General features: G+C 38.5%; 1 protein-coding gene across 1 annotated transcript; it reads right to left on the bottom strand.

Annotated features, from left to right (window-relative positions):
* Positions 1 to 4,385: 4,385 nt before the first annotated feature.
* On the bottom strand, positions 4,386 to 7,305 carry pdcb (phosducin b). The gene is made up of 4 exons (XM_084010969.1): positions 7,186 to 7,305; positions 6,014 to 6,074; positions 5,304 to 5,452; positions 4,386 to 5,130 (listed from the first exon to the last, which is right to left on the bottom strand). The coding sequence occupies exons 2-4, from the start codon at positions 6,057 to 6,059 to the stop codon at positions 4,615 to 4,617; spliced, it is 711 nt and encodes a 236-aa protein (XP_083867095.1). The 5' UTR covers positions 6,060 to 6,074; positions 7,186 to 7,305; the 3' UTR covers positions 4,386 to 4,614.
* Between the last annotated feature and the right edge of the window lie 13,538 nt (positions 7,306 to 20,843).

Below are 20,843 nucleotides of genomic sequence, written 5' to 3'. Positions count from 1 at the left end.
AACATTAATATTGATGAATAAAAAGATGAGCTTTCGTGATCTTTGGTTTTGTTTTTTTGGTTGCTTTTGGGATTTGGAATAATGACCTCGGCAATTTATAATGACAACCACATGGCACATTTTGTAATTTACTTTGAAGTACTTCATACACAACGTTGCTGGAGTAAATAAGATGATTATATATGCCACATTGTAAAAAGTGCACTTTATGGTACAATTTCAGGCTATTAACAACAGACCATGTAAAAATGTTATAAATCAGAAAATACTTTTAGAAATTCAAAAGAGGTTTTTGAAGAGTGGATGTCTCATATCTATCAAACATATTTTCATGTGTAGCAACTTGATAGTTTTAAGGTAGATGGCTGTATTTTAAGTTTCAATCATTGCTCTATATGTGGGCTATAATTATTTCCAGTCTTTCAGTAAATATTAGTATTAAGTATTAACTGCATCCCTGGTGACATATGCCTCAAAGGTGTTTAGACCCTGTCTGGACCAGTTTTGACAAATACCTCAGTGGTTTATTGGTTCATAACTAAGGTGATACTTCTGTGTGATAAAAGACTGATGGCACGAACACATGAAGTGCTAAAGCAGATGTTTGCTCCAGGCAGCAGAACTATTTTTTTTATTACTCAGCTGTCACGCCGGTTACCAAGATGTACAGTAACCTATAGCAACAACTCTGGGCAAGTCTCTTGATCTGAATCAGCCGTGTTGTTGTCAGCCCAGAAACATACACACACCTGCCATCTATGGTGTTTGCGTACGTTTAACTGTGATTCATGCTGAAAAAATGGCGCTTCGGATGTATTTATTTGTACAGTTTTATCTATCCACTCATCCTTTCCTCCATACCTGTATTCCTATCTATCTATGTGTCTATCTATACATTCATTCACACCAGGAAGACCGACCAAGAGACTGTAATGTGGGGGTGGTAGGTGCAGTGAACCTCTGATATTTATCTCTTCCATCCTCCCTACATGTTATCTTTAACTGTTGGCTCACACCGTCTTTGCTTAGTAATAACATGATGATATTCTGTGATGGTGTAGTGGTTGATACTTGTCCCACTCATAGTAATTGTTTGTTTTTCAAAAGACGTACGAGTTTAATCTCATCACGAGTGAATAAGTCAAAAGATAACATTTACATCATCGTTGAAAATAGTGAGTCACGAGGGAACTTACAAATACCTAAACAATGTGACGTGGAACGTGTTTACGTTTCTGGTGACCGCTAGTGAGCACAGTTATGTCATCTCACCCACATCCGCTGTCCATATTTGGTCACAGGGGGGTCATGTGCGCCTCAAACCAGGTCTCCACAGCCGTGTCATGACATCCCCCCAGTGAAATTGTTTTTATGTGGGTGAAGTAGAGCGTGGCAGCTGGGCTTTCCAAGAGTCCAAACACAAAACTCACAGAAGTTCTCCAATTAACAAGAGTATAAACAAAGGGGGGAATCATCAATGGGGGTGGGATCACGTGGTCATTGCAGGGGTAAATATCGAGGTAAACATTCGTTTGAGTGGAGTGATGAGTCAAATCATGCTCAGTGACCTTTTCCAAGAAGCAAGTTCACTGAGGTAACCGGGTAAAACCTGAAATAAAATCCTGGAACACATGAAAGCTGTTCCAAAAATTACTTTTGAACATTAATACAAACTACGTCTTCTCACTTCTTAATGGTTGTTTATTCTGAATTTACAGATAAGTCATCTCGTATTGAAGTGAATCTCCTCTCAACGTACTTGGACTCTCATTGGCTTGTGCTGCACTGCCTGATATGCACGGTCTGAATAGGAATGGGGTGATTTGGCCAGCCGATTGACACTCTTGCGTACGGTGCTGTAGTCTCGGTCAGCTGCAACCAGTCTGGCTGACATGTTTGGGCATCTCAACCTCTCACTCCCCAGAAAGCTTCCGTCGGAGGTATACAAAAGGCTTTGGGAAATCTTAGACAAGCTACTGTGAGAGTATGAGTTGTTGCCAGCCAGAGGCTATGCAGGCCGAGCCAGATGCGGGACTGTGATAACACAGACTCATGTACAGTATATCCTCGGAGGAGTGTGTGTGAGCGTGTCACAGTTCACTAACTCTTGTGCATTTTGAGTAATTACAAATCAAGAGCTCCTTTGCAGGCGATATATCCAAGATTAATGGATCTATTACATGCAACCACATAAAAGAAGACACCTTGGAATGTGCTGGGAGGTGCTTTGAAAAAGGTATAAAGTTGGTATACGGTGTAGTGTCTCATGTTATTCAATTGAACTTTTATTGAGATGATTATGACTGTAACTGTTTTTCCTTTGGACCTAAGCAGATGTGAATGCATGCACGCAATACCACTTCTAGTAAAGCTACTGCTTTAATCCTGTACAAGGATTACCTCAGCATAGATATGCATCATCTAAATAACACTCCTTGATGAAGCATAACATTCTGCTTTCAGATGTTATAACTATATTACCGTTAAGTATGACAAAATTGAGGCTGCATTACTGTAGCCATAGCTAATTCAGTCAAAGACAAAGGAAAGAATTTGACATTGGTTGTCAGAGTTGGGAAACTGAGATTCAAAGGCAAAGATATTTTTTAAAAAAAATTAAAAAGGCAAAGATGAACTGGCTCTATACGAATAATATACAAATGTACACACACAGTACCTTCTATAAAAATGTATCATGGTCTACCTTTATTTTAAACCTACAGTAGCAGTGGATGTGTTTGTCTGGTAATGTGTTTGGCACTTTGAGTACAGATATGAGGCAACTTAATTTAATTCACAGCAAATTGGATTTTGTATTAAAAGTCTTTACTTAAAAACCTTAATTTGCTTTTATGTTGTGGTTTTGGCATGCCTGCAGCTTATTGGGGTCACAGGGGAGTCAATTATATGCTACAAGCCAAACAGATGAGGCTATAAATCATGTGACAGCTTGCTTCAACAAGAGAAATATCTTCTGTTGTGGTATGTAACCCTGCATGCGTGCATTTAGCAAGTTTCCTCCCTTGGTGCCTCTTCTTTGGCTGGTGAGATGATTTTTTTTTTCTTTGTCAAAGAAAATTCTTGCAAAATTGACATAAATCTTTTCAATTTCACGGTCCTTCCATGGTGGAAATATTTCTAAAGAAAGCGTAATGCAGGCCCTTGTAGACATGTAAGGACCCCCCTGGAGTCGATTGGCTGCTGGTGAATTCTTGGCTGAACCTTTGAAGATAATAGCCGATGATTGAGGAGGAGATGAGTTTTCCAATGCCATCTGTAAGAAGGAATCACATTCAAAGCAATAGTTAAGCATTTGGAGAAATAACTTTCAAGTCAAGTCAATTTTATTTATCAGGCAAATATCACAATTTCACAAGGGACTTATTTACTCACTTGCCAAGAGAAGATTGATACCCGTCTCATTATTTGTACGCTGAATATGAAGGTACAGCCAGCGGCTAAGGAGCTTAGCTTAGCACAAAGGCTGGAAACCGGGGTCAGCAGCTACCCTGGCTCGGCCTAAAGGTTAAAATAAATCCACCTACCAGAATATTTGCACATTAGCTTGTTTGATGCATCAGAACAGATGTGTAAAAACAAAAGGGTTTGCTCAGGCTTATTTCTTAGGTTCATTACTAACTTGGATAAAATGCAATGCAAAAATGAACTTTTAAAACATTTTATTATTATTCATTTATTATTTTTTCTTGACAACATGTACAATAGGCTATGTTTCAACACATTTCAGTACATAGGTTAAAATAGTAACCAAATCCATAGCAAAATCTGATATGACGATGATGATATTGACCGTCCTGTTGAGTCATATCACACTAAGAAAACCCAAGATGGTTTCCTTTTTTGCATATATTTTCTCCCACTTTCACGATATAAAATACACAGACATGGACAAACTCCTCACTGACGATGTTTCACTGATAATTGTAAAATACCAGAGGTTCGTGAACGTAGACACAGTATCAACTTCCCACCACATTGGCTTCAGAAGAAGGTAATGTTGTCCTGGACTGATGGAATACACCTCTTAAGTACTGAGAGGTCCTGTCCTATTTGTCCTTCAGAGGTTTTCTTTTAACCTTGGCAAAAACACCACAGAGAACTGAAGTATACACGTGTTGAAATATTGTAACACATTTGAGGATGTCACTTTGTACAAACCCTGGATTTATAAATAACTTGTGCACAAATCAACCCAAACAAATGCTACAAAAAAGAATTAATACATTTTTACAAACATGTAATATTGTCTATTATCACAAAATAAAACATTGCAATTATTTGAAATTACAGTTAACTGGTTTTGGCTTTTGTTTATGTGGTGGTGAGGGGATTTGTGATTTATTTTCACAAATAAACACTGAATGTCCTCACCCTACTGTAACCCACACTCATGTTTGAGGGCACCCATTTCTGGGACTTCAGGGTTTCTTCTCCCACTGGATGTTAAATTATTTCTCCTTCAGAGAACAATCCTCAAACACGAGTGAGCTAGTGGAGATGTTATGGTTTATCTATTTGTCTTATGTCATATTGTCTTTCATTGCTCTATAACCAGCCCTTTGAGACAGCTTCCTTTTCTTCCTCAGTCTCCGTTTACTCTACATCGTTTTCCTCTTCATCTTCCACGCCACCCAGCTCCTTTTCTGGCAGCAGGCCATAGCTGTTGAGGAAGGTCTCCACATCGGTGGCAAAGAACTCCTCGTTTAGGTGTTGCGTGCAGGCCAGGAAGTTCCCTAGTAGTTCTCCAGCCTTGTACACCAGCAACGTAGGCAAAACCTCATCGGAGAATCGCTCGGCAGCACCGGATGCGACCGCGTCAATCCTGCAGAACTTGACGGTGGGATACTCAGTGGCCAGGCAATCAAGGCAGTTGTTGAGCTCCTCACAGCCTTTGACTCCAACCTTGTAGATGTGGACGACCACCACTGTGCTGTAATGCTCCTTCTCGATGACTTCTAGGAAGGCTTCCCCACTGTCCAGGTCATGCACACCTTCAAACCTGGGCCCGAAGCTGAGTTTGTCATGCATCTCCTGCATGCACTGCTTTCTGTATTTCTTTAGACAGCCCTCATCCTCCTCCTTAAGCAGCTCATACTCTTGGACACTCATCTGAAAAAATATATCAAAACAATAGTTATTATTATTTGCAATTTTTAAATGGTTATTAGATGGTATAATTCATTAATTAAGCAGCCTTTATTTTGGCATGGATCTGCTACAGAGATACAGTGTCTGTAGTCAAAAGCAAAGACAAAGTCTGAAATCTTTGTTATGGTCTGTACCTTGCGGTTAATATTTGCTCTGGAATCATCCTTTGGCTTGCTTGGGGATGACATTTGTCTCAGCAGTTCCCTTTTGGCAGGTGGCAAGTTTTCTTGGTCCATGCTTTCTAACTTAAACCTCCTCCAGTCATTGATGACTCCTTTTGGACCTACAGAGAAGGCAAATATCAATCAGTTACTCATGGATATATCTCAGGCTAGCCAACTCTACTATCTTTCTAGAAAATAAACATACATGAATACATTTGTTTGCATAATTATTATGTGTATAGAGAACATATCTTTGGTTGCAGACACAATTCAATCTGTGTCGAGCAGAAGCAACTTGATTTCATCTACAGCCTTCTCAAATGTTAAGGTCCAAATAATCAATAATATGTGGGATTTCAAGCTGAACGACTCGTTAAGTCATCTGTGAAATGACAACGTTTGACTATGAGTCATCAGTGGCTAATCTGTTCTGTTTTAATTTGGGGATTAAAGCTCAAGATTAGTTAAACTGCCAAGTTAGTTAGACTGTGAGCCAATTGATCTGTAATCTGCGTATGCTTTCCTGTAATTTCTGATGAAGGCTTCTTAATAGCTAACAGCTAAATGTATGTCTGAACAGATCGACACACTGCAGAGATGTAAGCACAAAAAAAAATGGTCAGAAAATGGTCTAAATATTCAGTTACTGTTCTACATTTGAAAAGACTGCATCTGCTTACCTGTCTGGGTCGCGGTCTCTTCCAAATCAAGCATTCTATCAGACATTTTCTGGTTAGCTTCCTGTAAGATAAAAACTTGAGAATCAGACTCAGCGAGTTAAAGGTGTTAATTCATATGATGAGGGCTTACAATCAGTAATTATTTTACTTTTTGAAAGTGTGATATTTTTTTTTACTCTCAATAGGATAACTCTCACTAAATATTGTGACACTGTGACAGAGCGTGATGATACCAAGGGAGTCCCATGATATTTGATTAAATTAATGCCGCCTAAGAGGATTACTGATCTGCAACAGATCCCTCTCTTGCTCGCTGGGCTCCTGCTTTAAGATGGATGAACAGACCTGATGGAACTGGCAAATAAAACATGAACCGCAAACCAAATAAAATCATATAGCAGCAACAATGAGGCACTAATTTGATGATAATAACATATAAATGTGTGTATACAACTATGTTTCTACATGAAGGAAAACAGAAATAAAATAATTAATATATATATATATATATATACATATATATGTGTGTGTGTGCATGTCGTCATGTGACTATTCAGCATTTGCAATAGATCTAAATATATAATCACTCTGAGGCATGCAGAGCCATCGGATGGCCTTTCCCCAGTGTTTCAGTGAGTGTCTGCCTTCCTGCGTGCAAACACAGTGCTGATCTGGGCTGATGATCTTTGTGGCCACCTTTCTAACCCGCAAATCCAAAGTACTCAAGTGAAGAATTGCCATGATTATTTCTAGCATGAGCAAATGGAGTCACGTATAAGTCTTTCAAATCTGTTTGTGCATGTGTGTGAGCAAGACAGAGACAATAAACGCTTGTAAACAGCTGACTTTCAATTAGACACAGACCCATGTATAAATCCAGAACCAAAAGAATGCATCTTTTGTTGTCGTTGTGCACAGAAGCCCGCACTTTAAAACAAGAGCAAACATAGGGTAACTCTCTATATGATAACTTGTTTTAATATAGTTCAAATGCCAAATTATACACGTGAAAATTCACAAAGGCCCTCAAAATATGTCTCAAATGTATAAAAACATACAAACCTCTTATCTACCTTTTCATTTACAACATCGTCATATTTCAAACACAAGTTTTAGCTGAGTCCTCTCCATAACCTTCCAAAAATAAGCGATATCAAAAGAGCTTTTCTTACCTCCCACGGTCACAGTGAAGTCTTCCCTTTGTGTCAGGAGCTAACCTTGGACTGGTCTACACTCGATCACTTCGCTGAGCTATCTGTTGCTGGATGGTGTGTGTTTTTGTGTGCATGCGTGTGTCTTTTCCAGCCAATGAGCTTGGTCTAATGGAGATTTCAAAAAAGACCCTATAGGCCTAGAACAAACAGAAATAGAGCATAGATCCTAAGAGGATTTCACCTCAGGAATTAGAAGCCTCTACTTGATAAAGGCCTGACAACACACGACGAAGAGAGACACACAGAGAGAGAGAGAGAGAGAGAGAGAGAGAGAGAGAGAGAGAGAGAGATTTTTCTTAAGGTTTTTAAAAGCAAGAGCAGTACACAAGATCTACTAGATTGCATCACACTATTATAAACAGCACACTAAGAGTTAATTCAAACAAGAGCACTATATTCTTGAAGTTAAGTCTCAATTCGAAGCTCTTCCAGGCATAGAGCTTCGCATGAAGATGAACACATGATTGGAATCTTTAAAAAGACAAAACACTGCTGGCTATGGGTGGGGAATATCTCATGATGCTTTATCATGTGCTTCCTGATTCTTTTTCAACACTCTTCTCTCTTCTTAAACTACTACTACTATTTTTCTCGTATAGTTTATACTAAAGTTTAAAATGAGGTTTTAATCACAAATGTTTTTCTGTGAGCACAAAAACAACAACTGGTAAGAGTTCAAAATTAGGAGCGCCTGTATTGTTGGGTGTGAATATCTTAGTAACACTACAAATATCAAGAGAAAACATAAATAGTGATTGATTTATGGTTAGGCAGGCACTTACAGTAGAGAAAACATAAAATTCTTTGATTTAAATGATTGATGGATTTGACTGAGCAATTGGTCAATATGACAACCTAAAAATATTACATTACAGGTAAAAGTTATACCATCAAATCTTCTTAAGTAGAAGTACAAGAGTAATAAAAATATTCCAAACTTTCTAATAATAGAAAAAGAAGGCCCTTTCATTATTATTTGCACTTTTTTAATATTGTCTAATGTCAAGTTGTGTTGATGAATCTAAATAAAGCATAGATTGTTTTGAGGTGTATATTCTTAGGTACTTTGAAACAACAAACAATAAGCCAATAAAAGTCAGGCTACATGTTTCTGAGAAGCTGAGAAAAGTAAATACTTCAGTAACTCCTAATACTTGGTCCTTTTCCCTAAATGCCCTATTGTTAGCTTTCCCTTAGTGGCGTGCTGAATCCGTGCAAATAAATGCACTCTCCACACCCACACTATATTTTCTAGGACTGCTCATGCAACCGTGTTTGACTTCTGTCCTTCGTCTCTGGCTGCGTCCTGTATTTATTGGCTTAAAGGATTACTAGACTTTTTTATTCAAGGCCCACAGAGCATGCATGTCAGGTGGGGTTTCGTTATTACCAGTCCAGGGCCTTCTGTTCTAAAAATGTCTGTCAGCAACTGCTTAGAGTCCAATATTAGCCTCGCCTAGTATCTAACTGAACTCACATGATACCATGTTCAAACAGCAGAAAACGTATGCATCCAACTTTAGAGTCACAGTGTACAGTATGTGCAGGCCCACTGAACAGCAGAGTAGCAGCCCAGAGCAATATTTCTAAGAACAAACATTTCTTGAAGGAAGCCTTGCATGGGAAATGCATGTCAGTGTTTCTATGGTTACAGGGGATTGTGTACACTATTACATGATCATGGATCATTGGATCACTTCTCCAGGCAGGACACGCAAGGCGTAAAGATCGGCTCTCTAACACCCTTCTTTTTTTTTAAAGCTAGAGGTCAGGCTTGTGCCTTTGTGACTCAGGCCGAGAATAATTCTGCTGTCCTGAAAAGAGTTTTATAAAACTTTATAAAAAATAAAAATATTTACTCCTATTGATTTAATCCTAAGAAATAGCCTATGTCATCAAGTTGATTTGTCATTTGAACACACCACAGCTTCCAAAGACAAGCATTTCATTCTTTTATGCATTTCCACATCAGTACAGTTTAAATGTACCACATCAACCCCCCCGTAAAACAAAAAGAAACTTTTTAGCTGACGTTTCTGAATTTCTTTCCTCAGTTGTCCTCAAGCATAATAGCATTCTTATTGAAGGGGATTTTAATATCCATGTGAACGATCCACTGAATTCCTTCACATTACTGTCTCTTTCAACCAGGTACAGCTTGTCTCTGGTTCAACTCATAACCACGGTCAACCCTTGACCTCATAGTTTCTTTTGGCTTGAATATATGTATTCCTTCTCATTGACTTTGTCTCTGACCATAAATGTATTCCATTTGACTCCAGCCTACTACACAATTTAATAACTTCCTGCATTTTTATAATCAATCTGCTTAAGTCTTATTCGTCAAATAGATGCTTCATGGGTAACTTTGTGTCCTCATCTGCTCCGCTGTCACATGGAGTGCCTCAGGGGTCAGTCCTCAGCCCTTATATATTCTCATTGTGTATTCTACCTTTGGACCAGATAATCAAACGCTTTATTATATCCTATTATTGTTATGTGGACAACACTTGGCTTTTGTTTCAGTAAAACCAGATGACTTCAGCAAAGACACCCTCGGCAACTGTTCAGCCACTATAAAGGACTGGATGTCACTCAACTTTCTTCAGCTAAGATAAAACAGAGCTTTTTTATTATTGGGCCCAAAGACACCACAAACAACATTCGCCATTGTATTGGCTTTCTTGCAACTTGTGTCAAACTAAACTTGTGGCATTTGATTCTCAATTGAAATTTGAGCAGAATTTTATTTTAAAAAGAAAATGATTTAGTTTGCCACGATCTACTCAGTTGTCTGCAAAAGTGTGTAAAATGAATGAATAAAGTTGAACTCGGAGACCGACTGACCAGCATCAGTATATCTCTGTTTGGTTTATAAATATGCATTTACGTCTACCCGCATGTCCCCTCCCCACAGGGGCTGTGGAGTACAGAGACAATCACCTAAACAAACCATGGTAACCGATCCAAATAACACTGTTTTTATGCCTTAAAAGACAGACTGGCAGTTGAGACAATTGGTTAAATTGTAGAAATTTAGGCCTACAGAAAATGAAAAGAGTTCATAAATTAGCATGGGTGCCTGTGTCTCTCCCTTCGACTGGACAGTTTTTCTTATATGAACCCTCCATCTGCTCAATTGAAAATGTAGACCGCGCAGTTGTGCTGGGCTGGGGGCCCCATAGATACAACAGGCTCTCCAACACTATGTTTGGTGGGGTCACCAAGCTAGCAAGCTATTCAGATACCCCAAGTGGAAATGGAAACTCCATCTCCATCTTTTTTTTCTTCATTTTATTTGTGATGATTATTGTTGTTATTATTATTGTTAGTTTTATTATTATAAAAAAATCAGTAGCAATAACAAAATAATATGCTTACTCCACATAAACTATCAAAACTTTATCAATTCTGAAAATCAACCAGGCTAAATGAATCATTTCTTACTTTCTTGATTGTTGGGTATCATGTGTGTTGATATTTTCTAATGTCAAGTGTATTTGATCATGTGACAAGGAACAGGCAAGTCCCTTTTGTCTCATATTCTTCAGGTGACTCAGCCAAGTGTGCACACAATGAGGTGATGGTGTCAGGAGCAACACAATTAGGCCATGGCTTACCCTGAGGCTATTAATCATTGACTTGTAGGAAATCCCAGGTGGGATTTTCATACCGATCTTATCAGGCGCCTGCAATGTGGGGCACAATGTAATTCAACGTCAGATCATTTATCCTGATTAATAGAGATGCTCCCTTTGCTATGTTCTCCCTTTTACGCCTGTCATGGATTGACTTGCAACAGTCAAAAGGAAGAATGCTAAAAGAGGAAACCACTGTAATTCCTTATAACAACAAACCTCAAGAGCAGCCCTATTCATTCTGGTGTTTACTCCTGACAAAAATCTAATCTCTTTAAACACTACGATGTAAAAATCCCATTGTTGCCCTTGTGTTGACCCCTCTTTCTAACACACACACACACACACACACCCCTTCCATAATCAAAGGCAGATATGCCTGATGAATTTGTGCCTGGTCTTTTTCTCCGTAAAAAGGAAAACTTTTACATTTCTGTTACTTTCCTCTGACATTTTAGTCACAGGAATTGAAAGCCTTCCAGTGTTATGACAGCAGTAGGCAATTACAGACTGTCTGAAAGTCCAGTCTTGCTTTATTTGAGACCCACTGCCAACACATTTCTGCTGCTCTGACTCAGGGGTTTTCACTTCCAGTTCAATGAGGCACACATTGTAAACTGGCAGTGAGGGAGAGTTGATGTCTCTCAGTGCAGTTCCTGGTATTTGAAGAGTATGTCATTTCTCCTCACTACTGTTCACAGAGGCTTGTTATTTTCCGACAGAATTACAGAGAAACAAAAAAATGAAATGAAAGTAAAGACCAAAGCATTCTTTTAAGAAGAGATGGATAGTCTGAAGGCATGAAGAGCTAATTTGATGCTTTCAGACATGATGTCTTCTACCAAATTGTCTCAAACCACGCCCACTTCTTGCAGCCGGGTGAACATAGGTGCACACATGCAGGTCCAGAAATGGGTTCTCCAAGTTCTCTGCCTCCACAAATTATTTTCTCCAAATTCCCACATCACTAGCTTAGTGCATGCTTCTCTCCAGTAAATTTATTCAGTTAGATAATGCCAGTCATGTTCTTTTCAACAGGCTCTGGCAAGTGTGTGGAGACAACGGCCCTTATTTGATCTTCTTGCCAGATTCTGAGATGTATACAATGGAAGCTAATGGAATATCGTTTGCGATTCCCAATAACATTTCAAATGGAATTAAAATATCATTGGGAATAGTAGCAATTCATTATTTCGATAAAAAAGTACACAGGAAAACAGAGGCTGAATGTGTTCAAGGAATATATATACTTCTAACATGATGCATTATAATTATAATCAGCAGATTTGATTAATTTGTTAAGTTGAAGATGAACTGTGGATAGATTGAGGACATGTTTACAAAGAAAATGGAGATGAGAATGAATCAATTGCATGATAGGACCATATGGTTTCACACAAAATAATGTTTGGTATGAATGTTATGTCTCTGCGTGTGTCTGCCTCTGTGTCTGATGTGGAAATTCACAGACAGTCGTCCAATCTTACGGAGAAAATTAGAAAATAAGCTTTGTTTCTGCAGTGATTCATTGTGGGTATGACTTCTTCATTCTTAAATGTGTTCCCTGCATGTGAAATGGCACGAATGTCCCGTAAACAAAGTCGGAGCAAAATGACAAAACATCAAAACAACAGACATGGCCTTTCATAAGAAATTGATCCATACTGCATTTCTTCTGTGAAACCTTTAACCATGTAGTAATCTATAATTATTTCTGCTTCATTTAATTACATCAAGTCAATTTACCACTCAATTAAGATTAAAATTGTTCTAAAACAATAAGACAGGACTAGTCATATGCGCAGATATAATGTAATCCATTGTCTACATCCTACGCATGTCAGATGTAAGTTTTTATGGCATGGTTTGATGCAGTTTACGGTCTGATGTGGTTGGTCTATGCATTGTTATTTACAAAGTTACAAGGTCACAGAATTCGTTGTACAACAGGGTTGCACAACAAATTGCAGTTTGTAGTCCAATTGCTTATACACACAGAGAAACAAATCTATCTTGTAATGGTGAAGAATGGAGGATGCATTTAGAAGTCTCACAACCCAAAGAAGGACGCTTGTCTAGTCCCATTTTTAAAGCAAAACCAGCCTAGTTTGCAAGTGTGTTTTAGCCAATGGAAGAAACTATAAAAGAATTCAGAATTAGAACCACACTCCTAACTTCATATCTGTCTGTTTTCAGTGCCACTTAAGTTTTCTATAGGTCTGGCACTTTCTTGCCAGTAAGTGCACTTGCTCCTTTCTTTGTTTTGTTCTCTGCAATGAGGATTCTGACACCTCTCTCCTGATGTCCGTCTTTGATAGATCTTCCAGAGGACATTCTTGTATAATGTATGTATATAATGTAAAGGATTATATGGGCTCCAGCAATTCCTCCTCACCATCATCACTATCATGATCATTCGTGATGCTGAGAGATAAGAGAAAGTGACCAGACACAGGATGGTATGGGTTTCATTATTTAGAACTAAACTAGGCTTTAGAGGTTAAATACCTCCATAAAAACCCTGTGTATGTGTGTGTGTGTGTGTGTGTGTGTGTGTGTGTGTGTGTGTGCGTGTGTGCGTGTGTGTGTGTGTTTGTGTGTGTGTGTGTGTGTGTGCGTGTGTGCGTGTGTGTGTGTGTTTGTGTGTGTGTGCCTATTGTGCAACACTAAAGCTGGTTCAGCAAGTAGTGTGTAAGAGAGGAAGGGAGGGAGGGACTGAGGAGTCGGCAGTCACCCATCTCCTCCTCTATCCAGCCACTGTTGCTACTGTTGCAACCCATTCATAAATATTAGTCATCCCACTATAATGTTGGTCATTCTGTTTTCATACCAAGAGGCCCCTAAGAGGCAACTTCTACAAGTTCGGAGGGAAAAGTGACGCACACATTGAACACATTGCACTGTGATCTAAAATTCCACTGGGAGGAGCTGCAGGAACACAAAGTAAACCACAAGAAAAGCTGCAATCACAGTCAATCAGTGAGTAGAATATCTGTGAGAGAAAGGAGATAATGGGAGTCCTTCACTTTGCATCATTTTTTAAATGTATTTCTATTTTCATTAATCCTGAGTCAAAGATGTGATATAAATAATAGATTTCCTAATAAGTATCACATGAGGGAGATGTTAAAAAACAGCAAGAAAAAGAATGCCAATATTGAAATATATTCATACATTAACTAACAAATAAAAGTTACACGAATAAAGATTAAAACATTTTGAGATAAACACAAGTCGAACAAATTAAATCACATGGAAGAAGAAACAATTGAACAGATCAAATCAAGGCAAAATTCCCAAATAAAATAAGGTAAAAAGAGATAAGTGGGGGGAAAGAAACAAAAGTTGCATTCATTATAATTGCAGTACTTTAAAGTGATTATTTAAATTCTGTAAATTCAATTATAAAACATTTATAATCATCAATGATTCAGTGTCACATTAACACATACTTTTTTTGACTCAAACGTTTTGTCAAAAATTTGTATTTTATATTAAATTTCTCTGTGACATTCATTCTGCTTCTGTCATCTGATAAAACTTTGTCAGAGAATGATACAGACAGTTGAAAAGAAGCTTGTGATGCTAAAATAACTTTTTTCTGAAGCTATCCTAGAATAGTAGTATAGTAACATAGCCTACTATAGTATACAAGCATATATCCCCAAATACTTTTGAGCATGGTGTAAATTGGAGGTAATTGTAGGGCTGAAATTAATAATTATTTTCATTATTAATTACGCTTCTGTTTTCTTGATTAATGACTTGAAATGTCAAAGAATAGTAAAAAAAAAAAAGACAAGAAAAAGCCAGTGCAGGTTTCCATATATACACAAAATAAATATAAAAATTCATGAGTCATTGGATCATAAGACATGCTACTTGCTTCTGAAATGAAGTGAGCGCCTCAGAGTTGCTTACAGACTAGATCAAACCAGTTCATTTAAAGGTTTTCAGTGTGCAAAAGGTGAGTGCTCCACATGTGTCTGCATGTGAGCCATGGTACCAAGTTAAACATCGATACTAACGCTTTCGGTGCTACTGTCACATATTTCTGATTGAACATTGCCAAATTTGTGGTCAAAAGGCAGTTGCCTTTTGTCAGGTATACCGCCCACCACTCCCCTTCTGCTTGTCTCACTTCCACCTTCTCTCCCTCTTCTGAATGTCTCTGCGTGCATATAGCCTCCGATGATTCATCCACAGTGAGCATTATTTCAATGACTCAATAATGAGGAGCTACCCTCGAAATTCACTGTAGTTGGTGTCTAAGAATACACACATAACTTTTCAAAGGGATTCCCGACATGTCAGAAGATGAATGATAAAATCTTCACAGCTGACCGCCAACCGAAAAATAAGTTTCGATATTAACACATCAATGAGCCACCTGTTACACTGGATGATATGTTTCTTCGTTATGATGAACTGTAGTTAATTTTGTTTTCATCCTCCTAACAGTTACAATATTGTGCTCTGTTACAGGTGCAACATTGCTATGCTTTTATTTTGGTAAATCTTCTATTTTAATCTGAAGACTTTCAGGAAACAATGGGCTTCTTTTAGTTAACCCCAGTTTGAGTTACACTCAAACACTTTGGCACATCCTTCTTCTAAAATCCGAGGCAACACCAGGAAGCGTGTTTTTGCACTTATTACAAGCCTTGAGTTCCTTGTCCAATGTCACCAGAAGTGTTGTGACAACAGTGCAAAGATTACACATGTCATGGAAATTTCTGCAGCATACGTGGAGTTGGCACGAATCCCTATGACAGCCAATGTCATCATGTATCATTTCCAGAGAAAGACAGTGAACTAGACAGCAAACACATGAATGAAACTTTACTGACAAGTCGCATATTTCTAGTCAACACTCCAAGCCTCCATCAGCGCATGTGAGCGCGAGGGGGCAGACATCTTGAGTGGATTTTGGACGGAGACACACAGTGGCATTTTCATTATAAAAGTACCGGTCAGGTTTCGCTCCACTACCGCTCACACCATGAGTCTGAAGCCCAAGCCCGACCCAGAATCCTGCTGTGTCCTACACAGTCATCAGTCAAACAGTATTTTCAGTCATAAATCGGCTGGATAACGGGGGGAGATCGGCGTTGAACACTGTTGAGTTGAGTTGGATAGCCGTGCGTGGGCTCGTGCATCCACCTCTTCCACACCTTTCCTTTCTTCCACACCTTTCACACCTACGGGCCGAGGACCCGTGGGTGGGAGTGTGAATGGTTGCCTGTCTCTACATGTCAGCCCTGTGATAGACTGGCATCCTAAATCGTTTTTATGACTTAGATTGTATTGGTAAACGAATATCCCCCACCTTGAATTTTGTTCTGAGGCAACTTCTTTTGAGTGAAGGAAGCAATACATTTACTGCTGCGCTGGAACAAGTTGTGTTTTCTGCATCAAGCCACTACAGACTTTCTGTAATAAACCAGGCCATGACCTTTCCGTAATCGTATCTGTTAAAGTTATGGTTCTGAGTGCCATCGCGCCAGTACTTAGCCATTCGGCTGATAGCCCTATCTTGACCAATGTTGACCATCGCTAAAAATACTTCTGAGGGGGTTTTTGGCTGGATGTCATGGTGGAAATTACCTAGGGTGCATTTTACTCCGAACCAACACTTTAAGTGCTATGAGTGTCAAGTCAATATTGTATTACATTAAATGCTTTGAAGATTTAAAAGACTTCCTAGGCATGTAATTTAATAGAATTTCCTCATTAGATTTCTTCAAAACATATTTGCTGTTGCAAATTAGTTGCACATTATTTTGAGGAGACAGGGCTGCAACAAATATGTTCTTCTGGTAAAGTCAACAATATACACTGAACAAAAATGTAAATGAGACACTTTTATTTTTGCTCCAATTTTTCATGAGCTGCAATCAAAGATCTCAGATTTTTTTCTATGTACACAAAATGCCTACTTCTCTGAAATTTAGTTAAAAAAATTTGCTTAAATTTTTGTTGGTGAGCACTTCTCCTTTGCTTAGATAATCCATCCAAAACAAGAAAAGTGTTGTATTTATATTTTTGTTCAGTGAATTAATGCAGTAGTAATATTACTTGAAATGCATGTAAAACACTGTCAGGGATAATTTCATGCAAAATCAGTACATCTTTGAGTAAGGTTGATGCAGAACTTTCACTTGTAGTGGACTATATTCACAGTGTAGTATTGCTACTTTTACTTATGGAAAACCTCTTCTCCCATAGCACATTATTATATTTTTTATAAGCAGAATGCACACCTAACCGTTGGTCAAAGACTTTGTTTGCACTTAAGAACTTTTCTAAGAGAGCTTGAAGAGTCTAAACATGAAGGAAAGGTCCACTCAAATCTAACACACATACATGTACATTCATCATTTATCCACATAATGTGCTGATTCTGGGCACCAATTAAGCGTGGCTTTGCTGAATGTCCTTTCAATCAGTCTGTCAGTGTGTCCGGTGGCTGTCCTGCCAAGTCCTGGATCCCTGTGGAGTGTGATTCATGGAGCTCTCCAACGAACGCAAACAAGTCATTTAATTTTGACAGCCCATGGGAATGCTGAAATGAGAAACGTGTTTTCTTCAACGGAAAGGGAAATGTACTGAACGGCAGGCGTACATCGACTGAATTGTAACAAATGTGAATTAGCTGTCATTATAAATTAGCAAAGTTGTCAATCTGTAGTGTTTGCTTGTGTTTTGATATAATTTATAGCTGCTGCACTTGTATAATGTGCCTCAAACTGTGTTAGCTGATTAAGTCAATTAATATATGACAACTCATGAAATTTAGCACTTGTACACATTGTATATGGAATGCAGAGGATAATAGGGGAAAGGGCTGAGCAAATAGAGGTGACAGATATGCAAGGCGTGTCTATGTGAGAGCTCGAGACACCCTATTACTAACATGGGAATTATTTCAAGACACAAAATTAAATTACTGATATTTTACAAGCCAATCATTACATAGTATTAGTCACCAGAGCGACCTGTGAGAAAGGGCCTGAGCCACGCCGGGACCAGTCTGTGTGACAACATATCAATCTTTGATGGAAATATAATAGATTCCCTTGAATAAATGTATAATAATAAGCAACATCATCATCACCACCATCATCTTCTTCATCATCCTCATATTTTATTATATTATCTTGCGTCCTGCAAGTAATTAATAACTTGACAGACAAAATTGATCTTGAGATTCAGCTTCATGTGACAATGACTCAGGATTGTGTCTCCCATCGTTTGAATGATTAAAGCAGCTAACAACCCTTTGAATGTACATACTGATACTGACCAGTGTTCTTTTAAGACAGTCTTGGAGAACTGTGAAACTACCCTTTAACATTAATGATGTCAGAATGTCAGTTTGCTCCTGGGGCTGGAGTTACAATACTTACAACTCCAGTGTTTCTGGTTTCCGAGTTTCAGTGATTCTTATCAGGTAAGAAGGGATCTGATTGGTTGGTAGAGAATCATCTCTAACACCTTTGGTTTGTGATGTCATCCACATAGATGAGTGTGCTATGAGTTAGCATGTGTCAATGATATGACATGACAGCATGTTTGCGTGATCCCTGGCAGCTGTTTTTATTTTTTTGGGGCTTCGTCATCCTGTGACAAAGATGGTTTCGCAGATGGAGAAGACGTCTTACCCCCTGTTTGACCTTATAAGGCCTTGTTATAGAGATGCTGTAGATTAGTTTCAATCGAAGTGAAGCAATAGCATGTACATGTGAGACGAAACATGCAGGTCGGAAATGGAAAAAATTACATGGGAGACATTCCTTCTTGCTGAATGTCACAGGGACATGAAAGTAAGACATTGGCAGGAATGAAGGCAATATATACATATTTGTTATCAGAATCAGAATCAGAATTCCTTTATTGTCTCTCAAAGGGGAAATATGTTTGCCACAGCAGCCAAAGGACAGTATGTTACAAAGAACACAATAGTAATAATAACAATAGCAAAAATTAACAATATAAATTATAAAAAATGTAAAAAATAGAATAGAAATAGAGTAGACTTGTTATATACATATCAACATGATATTGTACAAAAAATTACCAGCAGTGAATTTTGTGTTTATTTACAATTTACAATAAAGTATAGAGTGCAGAATGAGGTCTATTGGGAGCATAAACATGATATTGTACAAAAGTTTACTTTCTTTCTTCTATCTATCCTATCCTTTCTCTGTCTTTGTTTCTTTAAAACTGTTCTTCTTGGCCTTCTTTATTTTGTTTTTATTTTGTATTTTATTACATTAGCATCAGTACTTGTTGATTAATGAGCATTTCAAATTAACCAGCAATGCTCCCTGGTTCATCAAGAGTAGTAATATGGATAGACCTCAACTGCACTTAACCAAAGGCTTTACAGTAATATTTGAAAGTTATAATTGGTGGTACATTATCAGAATGCAGTATATCGTTTTTACTTGATGTCGCAATGTCATTTTGAGCCAAAATCGACAATAATTATATGGGTGTAAACACAGAGGTAGCTGAAGATGAGTCATCGGGTCTTCTGTTCCTCTAACTTGCACAATGTTTCATTGTGTGTGTGGCTTCTTTTTTTTCAATCTCTTGCCCTTCCCTTCCTTTCTTGAAGTAGCTTCCTTTATATCCGAAGGATTGATCTCAATTGCACGTTTACTGTTTAATCCCGGCTTTCTGACTTATCTTCCTGCCCACTACAGGAATTTCTTAATGACCGTGTTCAGAGTTTAAGCAATGATTGGCCACAAAATAAACAAAATACACGACACCCAGACACAGGAATCTTACCTGACCAACTTCTCATGCCCCCCAGGCTTTCGCTTACAACAGTCACTGCTAAACTATCACATGCTCATGGAAGTATGGAAGAAATGTTATTAGTGTGAGTGTGTCAAGAGTCAAGTGAAACTATCATCATTTTGAAAGTGACATCATTGACAATGACAAGTGGATCTCTTCCCCGTGGCAGTTGAGTTGCCTTAACAACAGGAAAACACCTCACATCGTCAAGGTAGACTCAGCATGAGAGGGTATCAGCTTATGAAAATTGTTCATAATTAATTACCTAAAACGCCAAACATTCTCTGGTTTCAGCTTTGGGTTCATTTATCTGATTTTGTATCTGAATGTTTTTGGACTGTTGGTCGGACAGAACCAGCATATCAAAAATGTCTTGGAAATTGTGATTAGTATATCGGATGTATACGTGGTAACAAGTGTAATGTCAAGGTTTCAATTTTTCAACTCATTAGGGTCAACACTGTCGGGTCAACTTAAGAAACAAGGAGTAAAAGCAAAAAATAAAAGCTACTGTTGTGTGAAAATGAACTACAGAAAAACAGAGCACTCTCATATACATTTGTGATTGTGTAATTTTAATCTATGTAAGTCGCAATTGGCTTTCGGTGGGTCAATGCCAGTGCTACACGTGTGGAGTTGGCCAGTGCCAGCTGCCAGTTGACCCCAGGTCCTGCCATCTGCAAGGCGTCACGTAGCTCTCATCTTGGATCATGGCCTCTACACCAGATCTGGCTCCAGACAGGACCAGAAGCAGTCAGAGGGAAAACACACACTGAAGTTTCCTGATCTACTCCCACACCATGGCCCACAGCCTGCTCATGCTCATTACATCCACACAATGCAAGATGTGCTCCCCAGCTCATCCTCATAGACCAGGACCTGAGCATGCCATTGATGCACAATGGAATAATAATTCTCACCCTCAGGCAACTGACATTTAGGGAAACAAATAATGTGCACACACAATTGGGTCATTTTCATGCGGTTACGGCCCACGTCCCTCTGATGGGGAATCCTACGCCTGGTCCTTTGAAGTACGGGACAAAGATTATGAAATGGAGGAGCAACTGTCCATCAGGTTCAGTTGAGATGACGGCTGATGCACATCACTTAATTAATGAAATTTCCCCGCTTCTCTGTGCGGTTTTGTGTTTAAAGCTCCGA

Source organism: Eutrigla gurnardus, assembly GCF_963514095.1.
Source record: "Eutrigla gurnardus genome assembly, chromosome: 6".
NCBI classification, from domain to species: domain Eukaryota; kingdom Metazoa; phylum Chordata; class Actinopteri; order Perciformes; family Triglidae; genus Eutrigla; species Eutrigla gurnardus.
The sequence above is the reverse complement of the archived record's forward strand: the minus strand, read 5'-3'. Positions and strand labels throughout refer to the sequence as shown.